General features: G+C 53.3%; 2 protein-coding genes across 2 annotated transcripts; both read left to right on the forward strand.

Moving 5' to 3' along the window:
- The first annotated feature begins 777 nt into the window (after window positions 1-777).
- On the forward strand, window positions 778-24,639 carry LOC106839302 (mucin-12-like). The gene is made up of 8 exons (XM_070484375.1): window positions 778-930; window positions 19,782-19,933; window positions 20,311-20,385; window positions 20,479-20,641; window positions 21,219-21,380; window positions 22,014-22,090; window positions 24,063-24,148; window positions 24,326-24,639. The coding sequence occupies exons 1-8, from the start codon at window positions 818-820 to the stop codon at window positions 24,365-24,367; spliced, it is 870 nt and encodes a 289-aa protein (XP_070340476.1). The 5' UTR covers window positions 778-817; the 3' UTR covers window positions 24,368-24,639.
- Window positions 6,648-16,265, forward strand: LOC139040241 (arginine-glutamic acid dipeptide repeats protein-like). Its single transcript, XM_070485373.1, has 3 exons — window positions 6,648-6,713; window positions 12,611-15,754; window positions 16,161-16,265. Exons 1-2 carry the CDS (start codon window positions 6,648-6,650, stop codon window positions 13,589-13,591), a joined length of 1,047 nt encoding a protein of 348 aa, XP_070341474.1. The 3' UTR covers window positions 13,592-15,754; window positions 16,161-16,265.
- Window positions 24,640-24,977: the final 338 nt, after the last annotated feature.

Genomic DNA, 24,977 nt, shown 5'->3' on the forward strand with positions numbered 1-24,977 from the left:
TCTCCACAAAGGCCTTGACCTCCCCAGGCCCTGGGGTCAGACACACACTTGCAGCAGGGCCTGCATGCCCAGGCTTTGGGCTCTCCTGGTCCTGCTGTTGTGGGCAGCCGGGGCTGCTGGGCTCGAGCTGAAGGAGGTTGGGGCCGATGGAGTGAGATTCTTTGGGTGGGAGTTTGGGAAAGGCCCCTGGGAGCTTTGCCTAGGACAGGAAAGGAACTGGCAGTGGCCAGGGAGGAGACCAGGATCATAAAGCCTCAGGTGTGGGCCCTACCCAGGAGAAGAGCTGGTGGTCCGAGGCCCAGGGCAAGGCACTGGAAATTTGGCATGGGGCAGGTTGAGACGGATGATGGGAAAGGAAGTCTGGAAGAAAGAGGGGCCTCCGGGGGGCTGGGTGGGGCGGAGTGTCCTTCCCTCAGCCTGGCCTGTCGGTGACTGCTCCTTCCAGGGCTCTTTCGCCCCTCCCTCCATCGACACCGTCTCCCTGGTACTTCTTGGCCATGGCTTCTTGGAAGCCAGCCGTCACACACTTACAACTCCAGCCGCCTGTCCCTCCCTCTTGCCCTGCCCCACCCATGGCTCAGGCTTCTGCTGGAGAGACCCTGGCTGAAGGGCGGTCAGCTCTCCTGGAGTTAGAGGGAAGGAGTTTTGACAGGCTGCCCTTTGACCAATTCCCGTTGGTCATCATGCGCCACCCACCAAGCCCCATTGCTGTACCCCCACCCTGGGCCAGGCGCTGTCCTTCCCAAGGCAAAGGTCTCCAGGGTCCTTTTTATAGCTGATCCCTCCCTGGGAGGTGCTCATTTCTTGGTCCCTCCTGATGAGGAAAGACCCTGCAGCCAGGCCTGCACTCTCTGGAGATGCTGGTGATCCAGATCCTGCCACTGGCTCTCTGGCTCGGGGTGACTGCTACAGTGACAACGCCGATGACTGGTGAGTGAGACCTGGCCCTGCCGTCCCTGTGTGTGCTGGCCTCAGGCAGGGCTTCAGGTGCCTGGCCCCTGTCCTTGTCTCCCTCCCTTTGCAGAGAACAGGGCTTCCAAAGGGCTGGACACCCAGGCCGTGACCCCCTCCTGCTTTTGGGGTGCTAAAGTGGTCACTCTGGACCTGCAGGTGCAGAGGAAGGGGCATGGCTTGTGGTTGTGCAATTGGTGGCCTATACCAAGCCTCTGGCCGAGGGCCGAGTGGGATTGGAATTTACCCCCCTGCTCTCCAGGGGAAGGAGGGCTTTTTCTTCAACTAGATGGTGCGCTCTGGCTGCCCTCATCCTGCAGGCTGCCTCTTTCTATAGGGCTGGGGCTGTCCACACCTCACAGAGGTCATGTCCAGGCTGCAGCCCTGACTGGGGAGGGAAGGAGTCCGGGCCATCAGGTAGCTTCCCCACTTCTTGGGGGAGAGCCTCCCTAGTTAGAAATGGCTGAGGACTGAGGGGGAGACACAGGCTCGGGGGTCCTTCTGGAACCTTGCCACGGTCGTTTCTATGGGAAGGGACTGGTTACAGTGCAGAACAGACTTTCGGGTCCTCTCCCCAAGGACAGGGAAGAGCCCAGGGATTCTGAGGGCAGGGTGGCCGGGGGGGGGGGGGGGGGGTGCGCGAGGGGGGTGGGGCCGCGAGCCCCAGGCCCCAGGTGAAGAGGGAGCTCGGTGGAAGGGCCTGCAGCTGTGTGAGGAGGAGTGGTAAGTGGGTAGGAGGGGTGGGAGGCAGGGGTCTCTGTCGCTCTGCAGGGCGGACCATGAGGTAACCCCCTCAGCCTGCCATGCCCCGTCATGCCTCTTTTCCCCCATCCTAGGCATTTTGGGGGTGCAGCAGCGCAGGCTGGAGTCACTGAAGGAAGAAGATCAGGGCCGGGGGTGTGATGTGTGTGGCTTTAGGGACATTATGAAAGTACATTAATTACAGATATATTACCGTTAGGGTGATATACAGACTAGGAAGCTATGGGCAAGGGTCAACCTTTCGAAGGGTTTTCCCTGTCCCTGGTCCCAGGCAGACTCCTGGCCTCTCTCTGGCCAGGTTATCTGAGGAGAGGGTTGGTGGTGGTCATGATGATGGTGAAGGACCCAACAGTCAGCAAGACTCTGTGTGCCCTCCACCCGTTATTGGCAGCTACCCACATGAGCAAAGACCCCTTTTCCTAAAGCACTTATAATTGCCTAGAAAAGATCATGTTGACACAGGTGAACCCATTAGCCTGCAGGAGTCCAAAAGCAACTCTATGATAAGTGCAGAGAGCTGTCAGGAGGTGGCGAGGCCAGGGCCCTTCCAGGGGACTCCAGAAGGTCTCATGACATCCAGAGGCCCCTGGCCCCACTTGCAGAGGTCTCTGCTATGTACAAAGGCATTTCACAGCAGGAAGCCCATAGGACCCTCCCAAGGAAGATTGTGTAAGGAAGTGAAAGTGGACAGGAAATTGAAGCTCAAGAGGGTGAGTGACCTACTGGGGCCACACAGCAAGCAAGTAGCGTGACCTCACCCATTTGGCACTGGGTTTGTACTGCTCTGTCCCCGCACAGGAGGACCTCAGCCCTCTGTGACACCACTACCCCATGTGGCTCTTCTGGGTCCCCAGGGAGGGGTTCAGATGTGGGGTCAGAGACCACCAGGGCATCTGTGGTTTTCCTTGTTGCGAATCTGCAGCCTCCTCTGGGTGGGTATTCCAGTTCACTGGGAGGACTGATGGGGCTTTGGACAACATCCATAGGGAGAAGGAATACCAGCCTGGGAAGGTACACAAACATGCACAGGGCCGTGCAGGGGACTGGAGGAGGAGAAATGCCCTGAAGGCGATGGGGTGGATGCCTGGTGGGTGTGAGGTTTGCTGGGGAAAGTGTGGCGGCGAGGGAGCATCTTTGGGCAACAAGAGCATAAAAGCTAAGTGCAGGCTTTTAGGCATAAGAGGACCTCTGTGGGCTGCTCAGAGGTGTGTCTCCCCCGCCAGGGCAGATCCCAAGAGAGGCAATGAAAGCCAACCTGGCATGAGGCCATGATGATGTAGCTGGGAACCCTGGAAACAGAGAGGAAGTTTCCACTTGGTGATGGCCTGTGGGGGCAGTGAGATAAGCATTCCTAGAGCCGGCATGACTAGGAGGGCAAGAACCTCTTTTTGGTGGTTGACAATGGCCTTTAGGTGTGCCTTGTGAGTTTGGGGTGACCATGGAGCTTCTGGGCAGAGCTGTCCAGGAGGCCTGGGGCTCAAGGAGGAGGACGGAAATAGAGACACAATCTAGAATTCTGTATTCTCCATGGGGTGCAGGGACCACAAAGACCAGACAATGCTAGGGATCAACGTGAGGATTGGAGCCAGCATCCCGTTTTGTTAACATGAGGTTCCAAAGTGCTCATAGTAATGGCGGGGGAGGGGAGCTCCTTGGGATGCAGGGGGTCAGGGATGAAGTGTGTCCTGGAGGGCTGGTGCAGAGCCTGAAGGGGTCAGAGCTCTGTAGCCTAGAAAGGTGAACTGAGAGTGGAGATGTCCAACACGTATAAAATCGGGAAGAGTGTGGTGAAGATTTGCTCACAATACACAAAGGGGCAACCTTTGACACTTGTGTGACGTAAATTTAGAGTAATTAGAAAGAAGTGCTGCTTTATGTGGAAAGCAATAAACTTACTCATTTAGCAAACACAGGAGGCCTGGCTCTGCCTGGGCAGGTGCTGGGGCTCTGCACGAAGCTGGATGAATAAGCCCATTTAGAGTTGAGTTTATTAGATGGGACATGGGAAAGGTGCAGAAAGAACCACAGCCCAAGCCCGGTGCTGAGGCTCTGAGAGGGGCCCAAGAGGGTGGAGGGGTGTGGAGGGGGCCTCAGACGCTGCTTCTGTCAGGGCTGATCGGGGAGGCTGCAGGGGGAGGTGGCACTAGATTTTGGTGGCTATTGAGGAGTAGTACGGAAAAGTATTAATAGACACCCAAGGGCCTTAGGCAAATTCAGAACTGACAAAGCCACGTGTAACTATAGAGAGAATTGGAATATTGATAAAAAGCTTCCCTGGGTACAGCAAATTGGGAAACCACACTGACCCTGTCATCTGGGTGTTATATTAATAATCAAAATTGCTCATGACCATGGAGGGTCTGCTATCTGCTAGACGCTGTTTGAAATGATATCATCATCTCATTTAACTTTCCCAACAACCCTAAGAGGAAGTGCTGTTACTGATTTCTGTTTTATACATGGGGAAACTGAGGCATGGAGATGTTGAATAGCTTGTTCAAGCTTTCCCATCCATCAAGTGGAGGAGCCAGGGTTTGAACCCAAGCTGTCTGACTCCAGAGCTCACATTCTTTACCACTTGCTCTGACTGGGGTTGCCCACGTATGTTCGTTTCCTGTGGATGACCACCAACTTGGTGACTTCAAACAACAGAAATTCATTCTCTCATAGTAATGGAGGCTGGAAGTCTGAAGTGAGGTATCAGAGCCCAGTTCCTCCAAAGGCTCCAGGAGAGGATCCTTCCTTGTTTCTTCCAACCTCTGGTCGCTCCTGGCGAGCCTTGGCTCTGGTGGCATCACCCCAATCTCTGTCTCTGTCTTCACATGGCCATCTTCCCTGCGTGTGTCAGATCTCCCTCTCCTTTCTCTTATAAGGACCCCAGTATTTAGATTTGGGGCCCAGCCTAAATCCAGGATGGTCTGAGCTTGAGATCCTTAACTTAGTTACATGTACAAAGACCCTGTTTCCAAATAAGGTCGCATTCACAGGTACTGGGGTTAGGAGTTCGACATGTCCTTTGCTTTGGTAGCAACCAGTGGCTCTCTCTTCAGGGAGGCAGTGGGAAAGGTGGAGTGAAAGCCAGAAAGCCCATCCACTCACCACAGGTGTGGGCAGTGGGGAGGGGAAAGAGCCATGGTGGCCCTGGCCGGACTCGCTCCTACCACAACTCTGTCAGGTGGGAAAGACCTTATGGAAAACGGGACAGACCCAAGCCACTGAGCTTGCGTGTGGCAGAGCTGAAAGTGCACCTAGGACTGGTTGACCAAAGTCCACCCCAGTGGTCCCCACACTGCTTTTCTTGTAAAATATTCTAGAGTGAGCAGGGTGGTCACAGTAGGCAACCTTCATCCCATTTTCTAGGGGGAAACAGAGGCTCAGAGAGGTTAACTGCTCAAGACCCCACAGCTGATCATGGAGGCACAGCTGGGCCCCCCTCCACCCTCCAGGGGCTGCTCCTGCAGACACATCTGACTGAGTTCACCACAAGCAGACATGTGTCGTGGACGTGACAGGAGGGGACAGTCTCATATTGCAGTGGCGGTGTTCAGATTTGTCTGAGGTGCTTTCTAGGGCTTTTCTCCAAGAAGGCCACCAAGTGAAAGACTTGCTGGCAAACCAGCTGCCTTACTCAAGTGATTATCTTTCTAAGAAAGATCTAAATACGCATATTGTGAAGAAGCAATAAAAACTATAGTAGGGCAAGCAAGTACCAAATTCTACTTCTTTGTTAGGAGAGCTGGTGTCTTTGATGGCCAGTGTGGCTGCAACACAAACAAATATATCATTTTTGTGAAGCGTTTTGACCACTAGAGTGTGGGCATCATTACCAGTGGGTAATTTCCTCTGGTTCTCCAAGGTATTGGACACACATAACTTTTTATTTTTATAGTGTTCACATTTTTTGGTATTTATTTATTTGTGAGGAAGATTGTCACTGAACCACCATCTGCGCCCATCTTCCCCTATTTTACGTGGGACACTGCCACAGCATGGCTTGAGAGCAGTGCTAGGTCTGTGTCAGGATCTGAACCTACGAACCCCAGGCCACCGACATGGACTGTGCCAACTTAACCACCACGCCACTGGCCTTGCCTCACATTTATTGTATTTTAAGCATTATAACATGAGTGCGTATTTGTTATAGAACATTTAGAAAATATAGACAAAGAAAAGGAAAAAAATCTCAGTTAACCTTAGCGCTCAGATAAATGTTAACATTTTGGTCTATTTCTGAATATGTATTTAGATTTATTCTGTGGGCAGTTTATATTTTAACAGCTGATCAATACTCCATCCCATGGGATACTGTAGACATCTGAGCTGTCTCCCGTGCTTCTAGCCTTGGACATGTTTACCCCAATTTTTCGTTATAATAAATATTGATGTAATGAACATTCTTGTATAAAAATTTTAAAATCTGCATCAGATTATTTTCAGATAAGTTACTAGAAATGAGATCACTAAAATGGTTTGACTCTGCCTATGGTCCCTGATGCATATTTTCAAATTAGCCTTTAGAAATAAGATACCAAGTTTATGTCCATGGGCATCCTATGAGAACACCCTAGCCAACACCAGCTGTTATTATCACCTAACGTCACGGAGGGGGTACAATTTGATAGGTAACAATAAGTGGTATCATGCTTTGTTTTAAAATTCTTTGCTTAGCAGTGAAGTTTGCTTTTTTCTTCTCACAGGCTTATTGACATTTGAGTTTCTTTCCCTGGAGAAGAGCTGTGTTTTTCCCTTAGCTCAGCTTCCTGGTGGAGCATCCTTGACCCAGGAGGTTGATTCTAGGAAGGACAGCCTCACCTGCTCTGCCACACCCTTCAGGAGGCCTTTGCCACGAGAATCCTTGGCCAGGAGGGGTCTAAAGCTCTTCAACCAGGGCACTGTTTCCTTGTCCCTCCCAGGAATGAGTGAAAGCCTCGGGCATGGAGGGGGCTGCCTGCCAGGAGGATGTGGGTGTGGCAGCACCTTTAGCTTGGGGCTTCCCCTCGGTGAGCAGGGAAGAAGAGCAGGAGCAAGGAGAAGGCTAATTAGGAGGCAGTGGTGTCTTGAGGCCGGAAGGAGGAGAGAGATCCCAGAAGGAAGAAGGGCGGCCTGGTGGCATAGACAAGGATTCGGGCGCTCTGAGCTCGTTTGTATGCCCTGAGAGGCAACGGGACTACAGATGTGGATGTTTAAGGATAAATAGGGTAAATGGTATGAATTCAGGAATAAAGACAAAAGAGAGCAGGATGTCTACAGTCCGTTCCAACGAGTGTCCCAGCCTTCGTTGGGGCCCCTGGTGGCCCACCATATCTCTGCTGTGGCCTCATCAATCTCCCTGGATCTGCCCCCCCTGCCCCTTCACTCCAGGGCTCTGCTTCTAAGGCACAGTTGGGACCATGGCCTTTTGCTGGACACTCTTCACTGCTGCTCAGTCAAGTCCAGAGCTGGCTTCACACCCACATTGCCAGCCTTCTCTCTGCCCAAAGTCATCTCTCACTGTCCAGCTCCACCCCAAACACACACTCCTGGCCTTCTACACATGCTGTTCCCTCGGCTTGAAAACTTCTCCTTCCTCTTTACTCTCCAAACCCTTCCCTTGTGCTAAAAGTAAAAGCCACTCGCAGGCTGTGCTTGAGTTCTATCTTACCAGCTGGGTGAACTGGGAAGGCACTTAACCTGCAGGACCTCAGTTCGTGTGTAAAACAGAAATACTAACGGCTATCTCACAGGGTTACCTTAAATAGCTAAGAGAACGTGTCTGGTAGACTTTCCAGTATTCGCTCACTCATTTCCTTCAGAAGTGCTCATTGAGCACCTGCTCCAGGTCCGGCTGAACGGGGAAGAAATGTTCTCTACGCCAATGGAGACTCAGAGAGGAGCAGACAGTCCACAGGTGATTACTTACAGCATCATTGAGTTATAACTGTCATAGGGCGAGGGCAGGAATCTGAGAGACAGTCAGTAAATGCCACCTCTCCCCGCCCCATTCATTCCTGTGATTCAGTCAGGGACATGGTCATAAACTGCTTTTATATGCTTTTCAATGATGGAACAAACACAGTCTTTTTCTGTAACTTAAAAAAGTCCTGGGGCTGGCCCCGTGGCCGAGTGGTCAAGTTTGCACGCTCCACTTCAGCAGCCCAGGGTTTCACTGGTTTGGATCCTGGGCGCAGACATGGCACCGCTCATCAGGCCATGCTGAGGCGGCGTCCCACATAGCACAACCAGAAGCACTCACAACTAGAATATACAGCTATGTACTGGGGAGCTTTGGGGAGAAGAAGAAGAAATAAAAAAATGAAGAAGATTGGTGACAGATGTTAGCTCAGGTGCGAATCTTTTTTTAAAAGAAAAAAGTCTAGTAGAATTTATAATGCCCAAATCCACAAAACTCCTTTTTAAAGAAGAGAAGAAAGAGTTCAGACGTTACTTTTTTTCTTTCTTTCTTTCTTTTTTTTTTTTTTTTTTTTTTGCTGAGGAAGATTTGCCCTGAGCTAACATCCACAGCCAATTTTCCTCTTTTTGTATGTGGGCCGCCACCACAGCATGGCCACTGACAGACGAGCGGTATATGTCTGCGTCCTGGAGCGGGACCCAAGGCACCGAAGCAGAGTATGCCAAACTTAACCACCAGGCCACTGGGGCTGGCCCTAGACCTTGCTTTTTTTTTGAAGCCTTCCAAGAAAGGCAGAGAAGCAGTTCCCTCCCTCCCCATGCTGTGTTGATTCCTACTCTCCCTTCAAATGGACCTCAACTACCCTTGCATTGCACTGGGGGCCCAGGAGCACTAGTGAGGGGTGGGGGCTCATTTGTCTTCAAACTCAGGGCCTCTGGTCCCAGAGATCACAAGCAAGTTATTGTTGAATGAAAGCTGGGATAAGTGGGCTGCAGAACTGAGAAGTGGTTTTCTGGTGGGCACACGAAGGCAGGGAGCCTGAGGAATGTGGTGATCTCCAGGTGAGATATATTTCTAAACATCATATAGGTTTGTCAAAATCCACCAGCACACAAATAACAATACAAGAAGGTGATCACAAACAAGTCCCAGACCGTTAATTAGTAACACCTTGCTCTCTAGAAAAACTACGCTACTCCACAGAAGACACAAAGGTCTAGATTACCATTGGTAAAAGGTCCAAATCTAGAGGTGTCCATGGCACTTCCCATACTCCTGAAAGGAAAGCAGGGCCTAAGTACCGGGCATTGACCAGTACCACCAGCCAAGCTACTGGCGTGGATTGCCACTAAGTTCGATGAAAAATTAACAGGCCGTAGCATCATCTCTGATTCTTCTAACCAACAGAATCACCGACAAAGAATGAGTCCACATCAATTTCCACAGAATCCTTTTCAACTTTGGCGACATCCACACCTGTGCGATCTTTTATCTCCACAACACCCACGGTAGTTTTCAGTTCAACCGTTTCCTCTGCCACCGTCTATACAACTGAGAATACAAGTCCTTCATCGCCTTCTGGTCCTGAGACATCAACGACCAATCAGGAAACTGGACAGACACACACATTCTCCACAGAAGAGACGGCTGTCAACACAGACATTTCTGGTTTGTCCACACCGTCTGTTTCCCCTGCATCATCTCCTTCCGGGAATGGTGGAAGTAGCACGTCCTCTTCAAGTCCTGGCCAGCTGTCTACCACTCCCCGTGTCTCACCACAGACGACCACGTACCCCCTGGAGGGATCCACTGGGTCTGCAGACACTTCTGCTTCTGGGAATCCTACACTTACTTCGGACAGTGTGTCTACCAAGAGCAACAGCTTTTCCACTTCCACAGGCAGGCTGAGTGAATCCTCTCCCACTGGAGGTGACCAGGGACACACCACCACACCTCCTCCTCCAGGATCGACCTTCTACACAGCCACCACAGAGGCATCCACAGCCACACCTCCTACTCTCCCTTCCACCAGTACAGAGAAGGCACGTACTGCCTCCTCATCAAGCCACAGTGCGCTGTCCACGCCCACCGTGCTCTCTGAGCAAAGCACCCCAACTCTCACAGGGGAGTCAACCATCTACTCCACCACTTCAGCTCCAAGTGAATCAACAGTTTCTACCTCCCCTGGCTCGCAGACCCCAGAAACTGGTACTTCTCCAGCCATGACAAGCCCCAGTGCCGTGTCTTCGCCCACTGTGCTGTCCGAGCAAAGCACCTCAACTCTCTCAGAGGAGTCAACCAGCTACTCTACTGTTTCTGCTCCATCTGAACCAACAGTTTCTACATTCCCCAGCTCACAGACACCCGGAACTGGTACCTCTGCAGCCCGATCAACCGTCAGTGTGCTGTCCACGCCCACTGTGCTCTCTGAGCAAAGCACCCCAACTCTCGCTGATGAGACAACCAGCTACTCTACTGTTTCTGCTCCATCTGAATCAACACTTTCTACATTCCCCAGCTCGCTGACCCCAGAAATTGGTACCTCTGCAGCCCGATCAACCGCCACTGCACTGTCCACGCCCACCATGCTCTCTGAGCAAAGCACCCCAACTCTTGCAGGGGGGTCAACCATCTATTCCACCGTTTCGGCTCCATCTGAATCAACAGTTACTACCTCCCCCAGCTCGCAGACCACAAAATCCAGTACTTCTGCAGCCCCGTCAAGCCCCAGTACACTGTCCACCACCACCGTGCTCTTTGAGCAAAGCACCCCAACTCTCACAGGGGAGTCAACCATCTACTCCACCACTTCAGCTCCATCTGAATCAACAGTTACTACCTCCACCAGCTTGAAGACCCCAGAAACGGGTACTTCTCCAGCCCCATCAAGCCCCAGTGCGCTGTCTACACCCACTGCGCTCTCCGAGCAAAGCACCCCAACTGTCCCAGAGGAGTCAACCATATACTCCACCATTTTGGCTCCATCTGAATCAACTGTTCCTACATCCCCCAGCTCTCAGACCCCAGAAACTGGTACTTCTGCAGCCCCGTCAAGCCCCAGTGTGTTGTCCACGCCCACTGTGCTCTCTGAGCAAAGCACCCCAACTCTTGCAGAGGAGTCAACCAGCTACTCTACTGTTTCGGCTCCATCTGAATCAGCAGTTTCTACCTCTGCCAGCTCGCAGACCCCAGAATCCCGTACTTCTGCAGCCCCGTCAAGCTCCAGTGCACTGTCTACACCCACCGTGCTCTCTGAGCAAAGCACCCCAACTCTCGCCGATGAGCCAACCCGCTACTCTACCACTTCGGCTCCATCCGAATCAACAGTTTCCACCTCTCCCAGCTCGCAGACCCCAGAAACTGGCACTTCTGCAGCCCTGTCTAGCCCCACTGCGCTGTCCACACCCACCGTGCTCTCTGAGCAAAGCACCCCAACTCTCGCAGGGGAGTCAACCATCTACTCCACCATTTCAACTCCACCTGAATCAACAGTTTCTACCTCCCCTGGCTCGCAGACCCCAGAAACTGGTACTTCTCCAGCCATGACAAGCCCCAGTGTGTTGTCCACGCCCACTGTGCTCTCTGAGCAAAGCACCCCAACTCTTGCAGAGGAGTCAACCAGATACTCTACTGTTTCGGCTCCATCTGAATCAGCAGTTTCTACCTCTGCCAGCTCGCAGACCCCAGAATCCCGTACTTCTGCAGCCCCGTCAAGCTCCAGTGCACTGTCTACACCCAATGTGCTCTCTGAGCAAAGCACCCCAACTCTCGCTGATGAGACAACCAGCTACTCTACTGTTTCTGCTCCATCTGAATCAACACTTTCTACATTCCCCAGCTCGCTGACCCCAGAAACTGGTACCTCTGCAGCCCGATCAACCGCCACTGCGCTGTCCACGCCCACCATGCTCTCTGAGCAAAGCACCCCAACTCTTGCAGGGGGGTCAACCATCTACTCCACCGTTTCGGCTCCATCTGAATCAACAGTTACTACCTCCCCCAGCTCGCAGACCACAAAATCCAGTACCTCTGCAGCCCCGTCAAGCCCCAGTACACTGTCCACCACCACTGTGCTCTCTGAGCAAAGCACCCCAACTCTCACAGGGGAGTCAACCATCTACTCCACCACTTCAGCTCCATCTGAATCAACAGTTACTACCTCCACCAGCTTGAAGACCCCAGAAACGGGTACTTCTCCAGCCCCATCGAGCCCCAGGGCGCTGTCTACACCCACTGCGCTCTCCGAGCAAAGCACCTCAATTGTCCTGGAGGAGTCAACCATCTACTCCACCACTTCAGCTCCAAGTGAATCAACAGTTTCTACCTCCCCTGGCTCACAGACCCCAAAAACTGGTACTTCTCCAGCCATGACAAGCCCCAGTGCCGTGTCTTCGCCCACTGTGCTGTCCGAGCAAAGCACCTCAACTCTCTCAGAGGAGTCAACCAGCTACTCTACTGTTTCTGCTCCATCTGAACCAACAGTTTCTACATTCCCCAGCTCACAGACACCCGGAACTGGTACCTCTGCAGCCCGATCAACCGTCAGTGTGCTGTCCACGCCCACTGTGCTCTCTGAGCAAAGCACCCCAACTCTCGCTGATGAGACAACCAGCTACTCTACTGTTTCTGCTCCATCTGAATCAACACTTTCTACATTCCCCAGCTCGCTGACCCCAGAAATTGGTACCTCTGCAGCCCGATCAACCGCCACTGCACTGTCCACGCCCACCATGCTCTCTGAGCAAAGCACCCCAACTCTTGCAGGGGGGTCAACCATCTATTCCACCGTTTCGGCTCCATCTGAATCAACAGTTACTACCTCCCCCAGCTCGCAGACCACAAAATCCAGTACTTCTGCAGCCCCGTCAAGCCCCAGTACACTGTCCACCACCACCGTGCTCTTTGAGCAAAGCACCCCAACTCTCACAGGGGAGTCAACCATCTACTCCACCACTTCAGCTCCATCTGAATCAACAGTTACTACCCGCTCCAGCTTGAAGACCCCAGAAACGGGTACTTCTCCAGCCCCATCAAGCCCCAGGGCGCTGTCTACACCCACTGCGCTCTCCGAGCAAAGCACCCCAACTGTCCCAGAGGAGTCAACCATATACTCCACCATTTTGGCTCCATCTGAATCAACTGTTTCTACATCCCCCAGCTCTCAGACCCCAGAAACTGGTACTTCTGCAGCCCCGTCAAGCCCCAGTGTGTTGTCCATGCCCGCTGTGCTCTCTGAGCAAAGCACCCCAACTCTTGCAGAGGAGTCAACCAGCTACTCTACTGTTTCGGCTCCATCTGAATCAGCAGTTTCTACCTCTGCCAGCTCGCAGACCCCAGAATCCCATACTTCTGCAGCCCCGTCAAGCTCCAGTGCACTGTCTACACCCACCGTGCTCTCTGAGCAAAGCACCCCAACTCTCGCCGACGAGCCAACCCGCTACTCTACCACTTCGGCTCCATCCGAATCAACAGTTTCCACCTCTCCCAGCTCGCAGACCCCAGAAACTGGCACTTCTGCAGCCCTGTCTAGCCCTACTGCGCTGTCCACACCCACCGTGCTCTCTGAGCAAAGCACCCCAACTCTCGCAGGGGAGTCAACCATCTACTCCACCATTTCAACTCCACCTGAATCAACAGTTTCTACCTCCCCCAGCTCTCAGACCCCAGAAACTGGTGCTTCTGCAGCCACGACAAGCCCCAGTGCAGTGTCTACGCCCACTGTGCTCTTCGAGCACAGCACCCCAACTCTTGCAGAGGAGTCAACCAGCTACTCCACCATTTCAACCCCATCTGAATCAACAGTTTCTATGTCCCCCAGGTCGCAGACCCCAGAAACTGGTGCTTCTGCAGCCACGACAAGCCCCAGTGCAGTGTCTACGCCCACTGTGCTCTTCGAGCAAAGCACCTCAACTCTTGCAGAGTCAACCAGCTACTCTACTGTTTCTGCTCCATCTGAATCAACACTTTCTACATTCCCCAGCTCGCTGACCCCGGAAACTGGCACCTCTGCAGCGCGATCAACTGCCAGTGCACTGTCCACGCCCACCGTGCTCTCTGAGCAAAGCACCCCAACTCTCGCAGGGGAGACAACCATCTACTCCACCATTTCGGCTCCATCTGAATCAACTGTTTCTACCTTCCCCAGCTCACAGACCCCTGAAACTGGTACTTCTGCAGCCCCGTCCAGCCCCAATGTGATGTCTACACCCACTGTGCTCTCTGAGCAAAGCACCCCAACTCTCGCAGGGGAATCAACCATCTACTCCACCATTTCAATTCCACCTGAATCAACAGTTTCTACCTCTGCCAGCTCTCAGACCCCAGAAACTGGTACTTCTGCAGCCCCGTCAAGCCCCAGTGTGTTGTCCACGCCCACTGTGCTCTCTGAGCAAAGCACCCCAACTCTTGCAGAGGAGTCAACCAGCTACTCTACTGTTTCGGCTCCATCTGAATCAGCAGTTTCTACCTCTGCCAGCTCGCAGACCCCAGAATCCCGTACTTCTGCAGCCCCGTCAAGCTCCAGTGCACTGTCTACACCCACCGTGCTCTCTGAGCAAAGCACCCCAACTCTCGCCGACGAGCCAACCCGCTGCTCTACCACTTCGGCTCCATCCGAATCAACAGTTTCTACCTCTCCCAGCTCGCAGACCCCAGAAACTGGCACTTCTGCAGCCCTGTCTAGCCCCACTGCGCTGTCCACACCCACCGTGCTCTCTGAGCAAAGCACCCCAACTCTCGCAGGGGAGTCAACCATCTACTCCACCATTTCAACTCCACCTGAATCAACAGTTTCTACCTCCCCCAGCTCTCAGACCCCAGAAACTGGTACTTCTTCAGCCCTGTCAAGCCACAGTACACTGTCTACGCCCACTGTGCTCTTCGAGCACAGCACCCCAACTCTTGCAGAGGAGTCAACCAGCTACTCCACCATTTCAACCCCATCTGAATCAACAGTTTCTATGTCCCCCAGGTCGCAGACCCCAGAAACTGGTGCTTCTGCAGCCACGACAAGCCCCAGTGCAGTGTCTACGCCCACTGTGCTCTTCGAGCAAAGCACCTCAACTCTTGCAGAGTCAACCAGCTACTCTACTGTTTCTGCTCCATCTGAATCAACACTTTCTACATTCCCCAGCTCGCTGACCCCGGAAACTGGCACCTCTGCAGCGCGATCAACTGCCAGTGCACTGTCCACGCCCACCGTGCTCTCTGAGCAAAGCACCCCAACTCTCGCAGGGGAGACAACCATCTACTCCACCATTTCGGCTCCATCTGAATCAACTGTTTCTACCTTCCCCAGCTCACAGACCCCTGAAACTGGTACTTCTGCAGCCCCGTCCAGCCCCAGTGCGATGTCTACACCCACCGTGCTCTCTGAGCAAAGCACCCCAACTCTCGCAGAGGAGTCAACCAGCTACTCTACTGTTTTGGCTCCATCTGAATCAACAGTTTCTACCTCCCCTGGCTCACAGACCCCAGAAACTGGTACTTCTGTCACCCCATCAAGCCCCAGTGCACTGTCTACATCTTCTGTGCTCTCTGAGCAAAGCACCACAACTCTGTCAGAGAAGTCCACCATCTACTCCACCGTTTCTGCTGCATCTGAATCAACATTTCCTAACTCCCCCAGCTCGCAGACCCTAGAAACTGATACTTCAACAGCCCCATCAAGCTCCCGTGTGGTGTCTATCCCCACTGTGATCTCTGACGTGACCGATGGAAGTCTCACCATTTCTACTTCCATCCCTTCTACCACCAAAAGACCTAGTCCTGCCACCTCTTCTGGTGTCACTCCATCTTCTACAACTAGAGCCATCTTTGGACCAGCATCCACCACCCTCAATGGAGGATCTACAGTCTCCAAAAGCAGCCCAGATTCACGAAACACAACAGTTTCATCTGACAGCTCCCCAACTGAATACCCTCGTGCTTCTTCTTCCGCCTCACCTATCCCTGTTTTCTCCTCCACACCAGTCTCTGACTTTCCTTCAGCCATTGCACCTTCTTCTGGTGTTTCCCTTCCTCTCTCCTCCACTGCACCTGGGTCTACTCATTCTCCAGTCCCTGAGTTCAATACCATTTCAACCCTCTATCCCTCATTCACTAGCACCCACACAACTGTTATGACAAGTCACTCTCCAGCTACAAAACCAAGTAAGTCCCTTTCTATGTCTCTCTGTGGGCCTCTCCTGTCCACCTTCCCTCACCAGCTAATCAGCTTTTACATCTTGTGGTTTTGTTCCAGCCTTCCAGTACTTTCTTGTTGCTATGTACATCATCCATGCAGATGGATGCTGTTCTCTTTTTATTTGTAGGACTCTTGTTATGTTTGCTCATCCTCTTTTATCTCTTGCTTCCTTCCTCCCCATTGTCTTTCTTCCTTTCCCCACTGTCTCCTGGGGATTAAGGTGGTGGCAAAGGTGTCTCAGTTGCTGCATGATCATCTGTTCCCATCCCCCTCTTTCAGTGCAATGCCTGAATGATGGGACCCAGAATGGGAGCCAGGGTTTTTGTCCCTTGGGCTTCCATGGTGACTGCTGTCAATTCTCCCCCTCCACAGAGCAGTGTCAGAATGGGACCATCTGGAATGGAGAAGAGTGTTTTTGTGCCCCAGGCTTCATTTGTTATCTGTATCAGTCTCCTGTGGACTCCTTCAGTCTAGGTAATGACTTTTCTAAGACCTGTCCATCATCCCCACGTGCCTGAACCACTTAAAATAGGAGCACAGCACTGGAAGGGTCATCGCTACCACTGCCTCCTTGTGCAGGTGGAGGAGACAATGTGACTTTCACCCAGGCCAAAACACAGGTAGAACGTGGATCTTCTGCCTCCCCCTTCAGGGCCCTTTTTACTAGCTCACCTGCCCCTCTCCTCAGGTAGTTTCTCTCCCAACCCTTTCTGGAGACCTCCTCTTAGCTCTCTCTGGGTGGTGATCCTGGCCGCCAGCTCCTCACGATGTTCAGAAACAAGGGGCAGAGGTTTCAGCAACTCTTACCTGCCTCTTGAATTTTCATCCTTCCTCCTACCTGCTTTCTCTGCCTCCCTGAGACCAATAGGGGAGAATTAACCAATCCCGGAAAACATCACTGAGAGGTTGCTGTCTTACGTGTAATGTGGCCTGTTCCCACAGAAATCCCGGAAAAAATCAATGCCACTGTAGGTGTGAAAGTGAAAGTGACAAACTGTAATTTCACAACAGACCTGAACAACGTATCCTCACAGGCTTACTTGAATTTCTCTGAACAATTCAAGAAACAGGTAAGAACAGGGGAAGCTAAGATTCTCTACTGTGGATGTTTGATGTGAGAAGTGGGCAGAGGCTCAGTCTGACTTCCTGTTTAGGGTTTCTCAGCTCATGGGTCTCTTCAGTCTTCCCAAGTCCTAAGAGAGGGTCTTCTGAGAGCCTCCTTTCTTGATCCCTACCCCATCCACATCCTGGTGGAAGGAGTGTCCCTACGCCTTCCCTTCCTTCTTTCCTATGGGCTAATACATGGGATCCCTCTGGAAGGGGGCCTTGGGGCTGCCCTCTGAGACAGGAAATTGGGGCTGCTGCACCCTCTAGGCCTATATGAGTCAGCTGCCACATTTCTTTCAGATGGATGAAGCTTACAAAGGCAAGGACTTTCCCCACTATGGAGGCTTGATCATTAGGAGACTGCTGTGAGTATGTTGCGGGGGTGGGCAGATTGAGGGGCTGTAGGAAGCCCTCTCTCTTTTCCCTTCTCTCCTTCCACCTCCTGTCACGAATGGTTAGAGTACCAGAGGGGCTCCCAGCCTGGAGGCAACACCTGAGGGCTCTGAGACCATTCATTCATTCATTCATTCAAAAAACTTGTACTGAAAGCCTACCCTGTGCTAGGTGTTGGGAACGCAATGGTCCCAGTCTTCATGGAGCTCAGATTGGCGGAACACAGGTGGCACAACAGCTGTGCAGTCTGGTTAGTGTTATGGTAAGGGACACGCAGGGTGCAATGGGAGTGGCCCTGAAAGCAAGCTAGGTGAGGTGGAGGGGAACCTTCCTGGAAGAAGTGACAACTACGCTGAGGCTTGAAGGATGAAGAGGAATGAAATAGGTAGAAGGAAGGGACGGGCAGAGTGTTACAGTAGAGGGAATTGATGATGAGGAGCCTGGAGGTGAGGGAGAGGAGGGCAGGTTCCAGGAATGTAAAGAATAGTTGGCTGCTTGGAAGCAAAGGGGTCGTGGTAGGAGAGGAGGTTGGAAAGATGACCCTGGTTATTTAGACTTTAAGCATAGGCAGTTTCAGCTCATGTGGGATAGTATCTAATTTGCACTGCAGACAGTTCAGTCTGGCTGCTGGGCTGAGAAGGGGTGGGCAAGGGATGAAATGATGGTGGCCTGGACCAGAGAGGTGACAGTGCAGAAGAAAAGTAGTCCAGTGTGAAAGGCCTTTAGCCGGCACGACCAGCAGATCATGAAGATTTGATGGGTGGGAGGAGAGAGGGAGGAATGACATCAGATTTCTGGGCTGCTGGGAGTGCAGGGTGCCCTTTGCTGCGATGAGGAACCTAAGAAGGAGTAGGATGGGGGAAGAAGATGATGAATTCGGTGTGAGCCTTGTCAAGTCTCAAGTGCCTGAGGCCCAGCCATGTAGAGTGATTGAGTTATGGAGCAGCCACTGGTCGAAGATGTGATAGGAAGGGTCTGCAGTGGACACAGGTGTTGGCATCCCTGGATGGATGTTGCTGGAACCCAGGGAGTGGTCACAGCACAGGAGTGAAGATGTCCCAGGAAAAAAGCATGGGAAACACCATTATCTAAGAGATAGGCAGGAAAAGCACAGCCCCCAAAGGAGAGTGGAAAGAAGCAGACAGGGTTGGGAAGGGAGCCTAGAGGGCATCATGTCCCAGCAGCTTGGGGAAGAAAGGGTCTCAGGAAGGATGGAAATCCACACTGTCAAGGGCCCACAGGGTTACATAGCTCAGCATCCTCCACCCCGACCCTCACCCTTCACCCAACATCAGCACCATCATCTCCGTCTCCATTTTGGCTCAGGATTTTGTTGGTTCAAGTGCTCCTGGGTCCTGCTCCCTGACTTCTCTGTCACAATGGCTGTGAGCAGTGACTAGCCTTGTCCCAAGATCTCCCCATTCAGCAGCGTTGCTTGCCATCTAACAAGGAGCTTCTGGGTTGGAATTCTATGTTTCTAAAGTGAGCTCATGTTTCTTCATTTCTGTAAGCTTGCTTATTTGGTTTTCAGAATATAATCCAAGAGCTTCTATTTTTAATTTCCTTATTTAAATTTTTTTATTATGGTAAAATATCCCTAACATAAAATTTGTCATTAACAATTTTAATTGTGAGGTTCAGTGGCATTCACATTGTTGTGCAACCACCACCACCGTCCACCTCCAGAATTTTTCATCTTCCCAAACTGAAACTCTATACCCATTAAACAATAACTCCCAATTCCCCCTCATCCCACCTCTGGCACCCACCATTCTACTTCTGTCTCTATGAATTCGCCTACTCCAGGTACCTCACATAAGTGAAATCATGCAGTATTTGTCCTTTTGTGACTGGCTTATTTCACTTATTATTGTTTCATAATGTCCTGGAGATTCATCCATGTTGTGGCAGGTGTCAGAATTTTCTTCCTTTTTAAGGCTGAATAATATCCCATTGTGCATGTATACCAAATTTTGTTTGTCCATTCATCCATCGATGGACACTTGGGCAGCTTCCATGTTTGAGCTATCGCAAATAATGCTGTTGTGAACGTGAGTGTAAAAATATGTCTTTGAATCCCTGCTTTCAATTCTTTTGGGTATATACCCAGGAGTGGAACTGCTGGGTCTTATGGTAATTCTATTTTTAAATTTTGAGAAGCTGCCCTACTGTTTTCCACAGCGCTGCCCCATTTTACATTCCCATCAACAGTGCTCAAGTGTTCAATTTCTCACACTTTGCCCAAGAGCCTCCAATTTGGGGAATGAATTTTGCCCATTGGTGTTTATTGTGATCACTGATATTCGGGGATCTTAGGTCGTTTCAGTCTGTGGCTTCCCTCTTGGTTGTTAACTGCTAGGGATGATCTCTAGTTCCATCCTGCCTCTGGGTTTTATGGCTAATTGTCTCTCATCACCCCCTTGCTTCTTGGTTCCACTTGCTGGGAGGGTGGGTGACTCAGGTGACCGATTAACCACTGACTTCTGGTTCCAGCAATGGCAGCGTTGTGGTGGAATTTGACGTCATCCTGGAGGCAAACTACACTTCAGCATTTGAGGGACTGTTTGTAAACCTCATTGAGATCGTAAAGACCAAGACTATGAATGAGACCAAAAGGCTACACCCAGAATCTAAGGAATGCAAAGGTAGGTCTACCTAAAACCCTTTGATGTTGGTGAGGAAAGGATGAGAGGCGTCCCTTCAGGAGGACTCAGCCTCCCCACCCCACCATTCATCTCTCCTCTCTTCTGGAACTCCAGAGACCTTGCTATAGGAACCCAAAAGCCAGGCTTGGGGGCCTTCCTCAGACTCTGCAGTACTCCCAGCAGCCCCGCCCAGTCCAGCACTGAGGTTGTCACCAGCCCTGATGCCCCCATCTGAGCCTGCTCACAGGCCTAGATGCAGCTAGGGATAGGCCAAGACCCTAGTCATGTAGGCCCAGCATAGAGGATGTGGTATAGAAGAAAGGGAGGCTGGCTACCCCCAGCAATTCTGTTCTGTTCTTTTCCACCACCTTTATCAGGCTTCTCAACTCTGTGTTTCAACGAGGAGGCCACCACTGTGAGCAAGACCGTGAAGCTGGGTTTTGACTTGAAGGGTAAGCAGGGGCAGGGGACAGTGTGTGGGCAGTAAACATAGGGGCTAGGAGGCACTTCACCCAGGCTGATGCTTACTGCCCACTCCTCACCAGAGCAATGCAGCCAGAAGGCTGCGAAGGACTTTGCCGCATTCTACTATGTGGAGGAGCTAAACGGGAACCCAACCTGTGTGACCAAGTGCACCTCGGGGACAAAGTCACAACTGAATTGTCACCAGGGCAAGTGCCAGCTGGAGCAAAGTGGTCCCCGCTGCCTGTAAGTGCCCAGCCCCTCTAAGCCCAGGGCCCACCTCCTCTGGTGGTAGGGCCGCGCCCTCCCTCACAGTCACTGAGGGGGCAGGGTTGGGGTGAGCAGAGCTCGAATGGCGCCTTCTCGCCCCTCCTCTATGTCCCTCTTTCCTCTACCCGGGTTCCTCAGAGTGAGGAGGATGTATAGATTGCAGACATGCACATCCTGGGACTGAGCAAGCCCCTTCCTGAGTAATTTCCAGTTAATCTTTATCTACACATCTCTCTCATCCATCATCCCAGCCATGGTGCCACTATCACCTCTAGCTACGGCTTAGAGATTAGATGGGGCAACGTCGTGTGTGTGGGATGAGGCACCCGACATTCTCAGATTCTGAATTCCTGCTCTGCAGTCCCGGGGTCCCCTCACCCCCCACTATCCCTTAGTCTTGGGGAGTCAGGGAGGGTGCCCAGCCCCTGTCCTTGGAGGGAGAGCCTGTTTCCTGAGCTGTGACCCTGACTTTTTCTTTTGGGAGACTGAGTGTGAGAGATGCTGCCTGAGCATCCCTGAGCTCAGGCTGCCCTGAGCTTGCATATGTCCCTAGATGCCCAAGCTCGGACACGCACTGGCACCTGGGAGAGACCTGTGGGGTCATCATCAGCAAGAGCATGGTGTACTGGATTGTGGGGGCTGTGGTGGTGCTGCTGCTGATCCTGGTGGTTGCCCTGTCCATCTTCCTCAGCCGATCCCAGAGAAAACTGCACCAGTAAGCTGGGGCCAGACCCAGAGAGAGGGGACCACCATTGGAATATCCCAAGGCTCTGCTCCTTCTGGCTCAGCAGCTGGAGGTCAGCCAAGGCCTGAGGGGAACCTTGACCGGCCCCTCCCAGCTCTGGGTGCAGCAAAGGGCAGCCTGCTGATGGGAAAGTATATATCCGTTTGGCAGAGAAATGGAAACAAAAACTTGTGTACCGAAATTACCTGGTGTTTATTTTCACCTTGGCTGCCACGGAGCAACTGTCACAATGGGACGCCAGGGCACATCTGGTGTCGCTTTCCCCAGCTGTAAAACAGATAAGATCCACCTGAGAAGGTTGCCATGAAATGCCCGGTACAGCACCTGGCTGGCAGGTGGCAGTTCAAGGGAGCTGCCCTGACTCTAGTCCGACGCCCCCACCTCACAGATAGGAAAACTGAGGCCTGCTGAGGGATGAAGGGGGGCAGGCGATGGTGATGTTCCCAGGCACACTCCTTGTTTTCTGTGTCTGCCACTGGGGGCAGGCCCCTCCATGACTCAGGGCTTGGCCATGAAAGCTCCTTCCAGAAGTTGAGGGTCGGGGCCTCTGAGCCCCCTCGTCCGCCCCCTGCCACCAGCTGCTCATGGCATTTCTCTTGGCAGGCAAGAACACAATCTGTTTCGAGAGTGGCAAAAAGAAGGCATCCTCGGCAGTTTCCAGAATGCACACGTCTGGGAAGGTACCTCTCATCAAGGGCAGGAGTCGGGCCAGAGCTGAGGGTGGAGCAAGGCTGAGAAGGCACTGCGGTCGGACTCATTGTGGCTGTGGGTGACTCACACTTCCTGTCAGCCCACCCACATCTGCCGCCACAGCCAGGCTGGGCCAGCTCCTCTGCAGCCTCCTGACCCAGAGCTCCCATGGGCCACCCCCCGCTGCCCCTGCAGTCTTTCCTTGGCTCCTCCAGTCTGTGTGTGGCCCACCAATGCCCACTGTTTTCCCTCCTCCATGCCTTTGCATGGACCGCGCCACTGTCTGGAAGGTTCCCCTCATCCGAGTCTCAGCACACCCCACTCCCACTCTATTTCCAAGATCAGGTTCAAACGTTGCTCCTCCATGTGTGTTCAGCCTCCTCTGGCTCCCAGAGCCCCTGATGGCACCGCACCCAGCTGCCATGGAAAACCGTCACGTCCGCTCTGCTCTCTCACTACATGAACCCTTGGCCCTGAGCATCTCTGTCCACCTCTATCCTTGCCCCTGAGCAAATCCTGCCTTCCCAGTTCTTCCTGACAAACACCACGGAGGGGCTACAGGGATGACTGAAAGGATCCTGCCCCTGGAGGGCATCAGACGCACACACAGTTTATGGGATGATAGATAGGGCCGTGCCCAGGGCTCCACAGGGCACAGAGGGACGCCTGACCCAGCCCGGAGTGGGGCGGGCTCAGAGAAGGCTGCAGAGGTGACGGCGCCTGATTCACACACTGTGGGTAAGGGTCAGCGCTCAGAACCGGTGAGTAAGCCGCATGCGTCCTGCTTCCAGGAACATAGAGCCCAGTGAGGAGCCAGGAGGGGGAAAGGGCAGTTCAGCAGAGGGCATTGCTTCGGAAAGGGCGTGGGTGGGAACAAGTGTGGGCCGTGGGGGAACCCAAGGCAGGCCAGCAGGATGTGAGGTTGGCAGAGCCAGGTCATGGAGGGCTTTGTGGGCCATGATTGGGGGACCCACTGGAGGGGCTTTAAGGGAAGGCGGCCGACATGCATTGTGAGTAGCTCATTCATGTGGATTTGAGGGGGATGGCACTAAAGTAGGGAGACCAGGGAGGTGTTCCACAGTCTAACGGATGGGGTTCGCTGAGGCTGAGTGGGGGCAGTGGGGATGGGAGGAGTGGACGGATGGAGCAGTTTAGATGTCAGTGAGCCGGGTAGGACTTGTTGCTTGCAGGCTTGGTGGAGAGGGTCACTACCTGGGCCGGGGCGCAGAGGGGAGAGGCAGCAGGTGGGGCATGCTGCGTTGGGGGCTGGTGGGGTGCAGAGGGGGTGGCACCACAGGCTCTGGCCTGTCTGAAGCCTGGGGAGTGGCCTGCAGACAGTGCTGGGCGTCCTCAGCTCAGTTTGGCCCACCATGGGGAGAAGGCAGGTGAGGAGGGTGGAAGGCAGGGCCCCGGGGAGGACCTGGAAGCAGGCAGAGAAGGAATGGTCTGGGAGGTGCCAGGAGACCAAAGGACAGAGTGAGCTGCAGGACCGGGGAAGTGGGGGCTGAGCATACACCAACTCGCCAACTCTAACACAAAGGAGAAGATTCCAGACACAGCTGTTTGCAGCCTGCTGTGGTTACCGTTGCTAAGACTGAGTGTCCGTGGCAACCCCAAGCCAAACCTTCCTCCTGCTCCACCCTGTCATCCCTGTGCCTGCCCATGGCCCATGCTCACCACGGCCATGACTTTTGACTCCAAGGCTCGTCAGAGGGCTGCTGCTCTGGTTCCCACCTGTGCCTGCGTCACACCGGGCCAGCTCCCCAGACACGCTCCAGAGTCATCAAGACCCACCTTGGAGATAAGCTGCCATGGTGGAAGGATGGGCGGGCAGTGGGAAGATAGTTTAGGGCAGATATGGGACTGACTCTTCAAACCTGCTCCTTTCACTGGAAAAAATCCCCGCTCCGTATCTCTCCAGGCTCCCCCAGGCTCGCTCTCACCCAGTTCCTCTCCCCACAGATCAGAATCTGAGGGACAGATTCGGCCTTGCAAACGCCTACAACCACTTCCGGCCCTCTCTGGGGAACATTGACTCCAACACAGAGGTGACTCAGGGGCCCACCCCCAGCCAGGAGCTGCTCCCTTCCTGTCACCCCTGCCCCCTACCACTCTGGGGCTGCCTGGGGAGAGTGGGGCACACTCGGCCCAGATGCAGGTCACTCCCTGTGGTCATGGCCATCGCACAGCCTCCCTTGGCCTCACCTCCTCTCTCTCACCCCCAGTTCCGCATTGAGAGGCCCCAGGTGGTGACACCTGCTCCTTGACCAGGACAGATGCTTCCACTCATCCCCCAGTTCCAGACGACAAGACTTTAGTGGAGAGCCCACTGCAGGCCCAGTGTGGGTCAAGAGGAAACATGTGAGGGCCTGAGGCATGTCCTGCTCAGAGCTGGCGGGCTTGGCTCCGTCCCCTGCTGCGAGCCGCTCTTGCCCCCGACCCAAGAGGCCCAAGGCTGCCCAGACACCTTGCATCCTTGTTTGCTCCACAGTGACTCCCCTCTCTGGAATTTTCCTACCAATAAAAGAGCAAATTTCAAAGTGCAGAGTGTGGTGTGTGTGGTTCTCTTCCTTCTCCTGCAGGGCCCGGCTGGGGCCTGGGTCTCCAGGAAGGTCCTTCGCCGGAGAGCGTTCCTCTCAGGCCTGAGTGCTGAATCTGGACCCGGGGATGCTCTCGGGCACCTTCCTGTGCCCACACATGGAGTACCAGCCCCTCACCGGCTCCGGGCCAGGTCAGGGCCAGGCCGCCTCTGCCTGAGGTCTCTGTGATGGACGAGCCTAGGGTCAGGTCCTGGGGAGGGGAGTGGACCCAGGGTGTCAGGGGTGGGGGCAAAGGAGTGAGCACTAAGCTCTGCTGACCTTGCTGGGGACCGAGGTC

This window comes from Equus asinus, chromosome 14 (genome assembly GCF_041296235.1).
Source record: "Equus asinus isolate D_3611 breed Donkey chromosome 14, EquAss-T2T_v2, whole genome shotgun sequence".
Taxonomy (NCBI): Eukaryota; Metazoa; Chordata; class Mammalia; order Perissodactyla; family Equidae; genus Equus; species Equus asinus.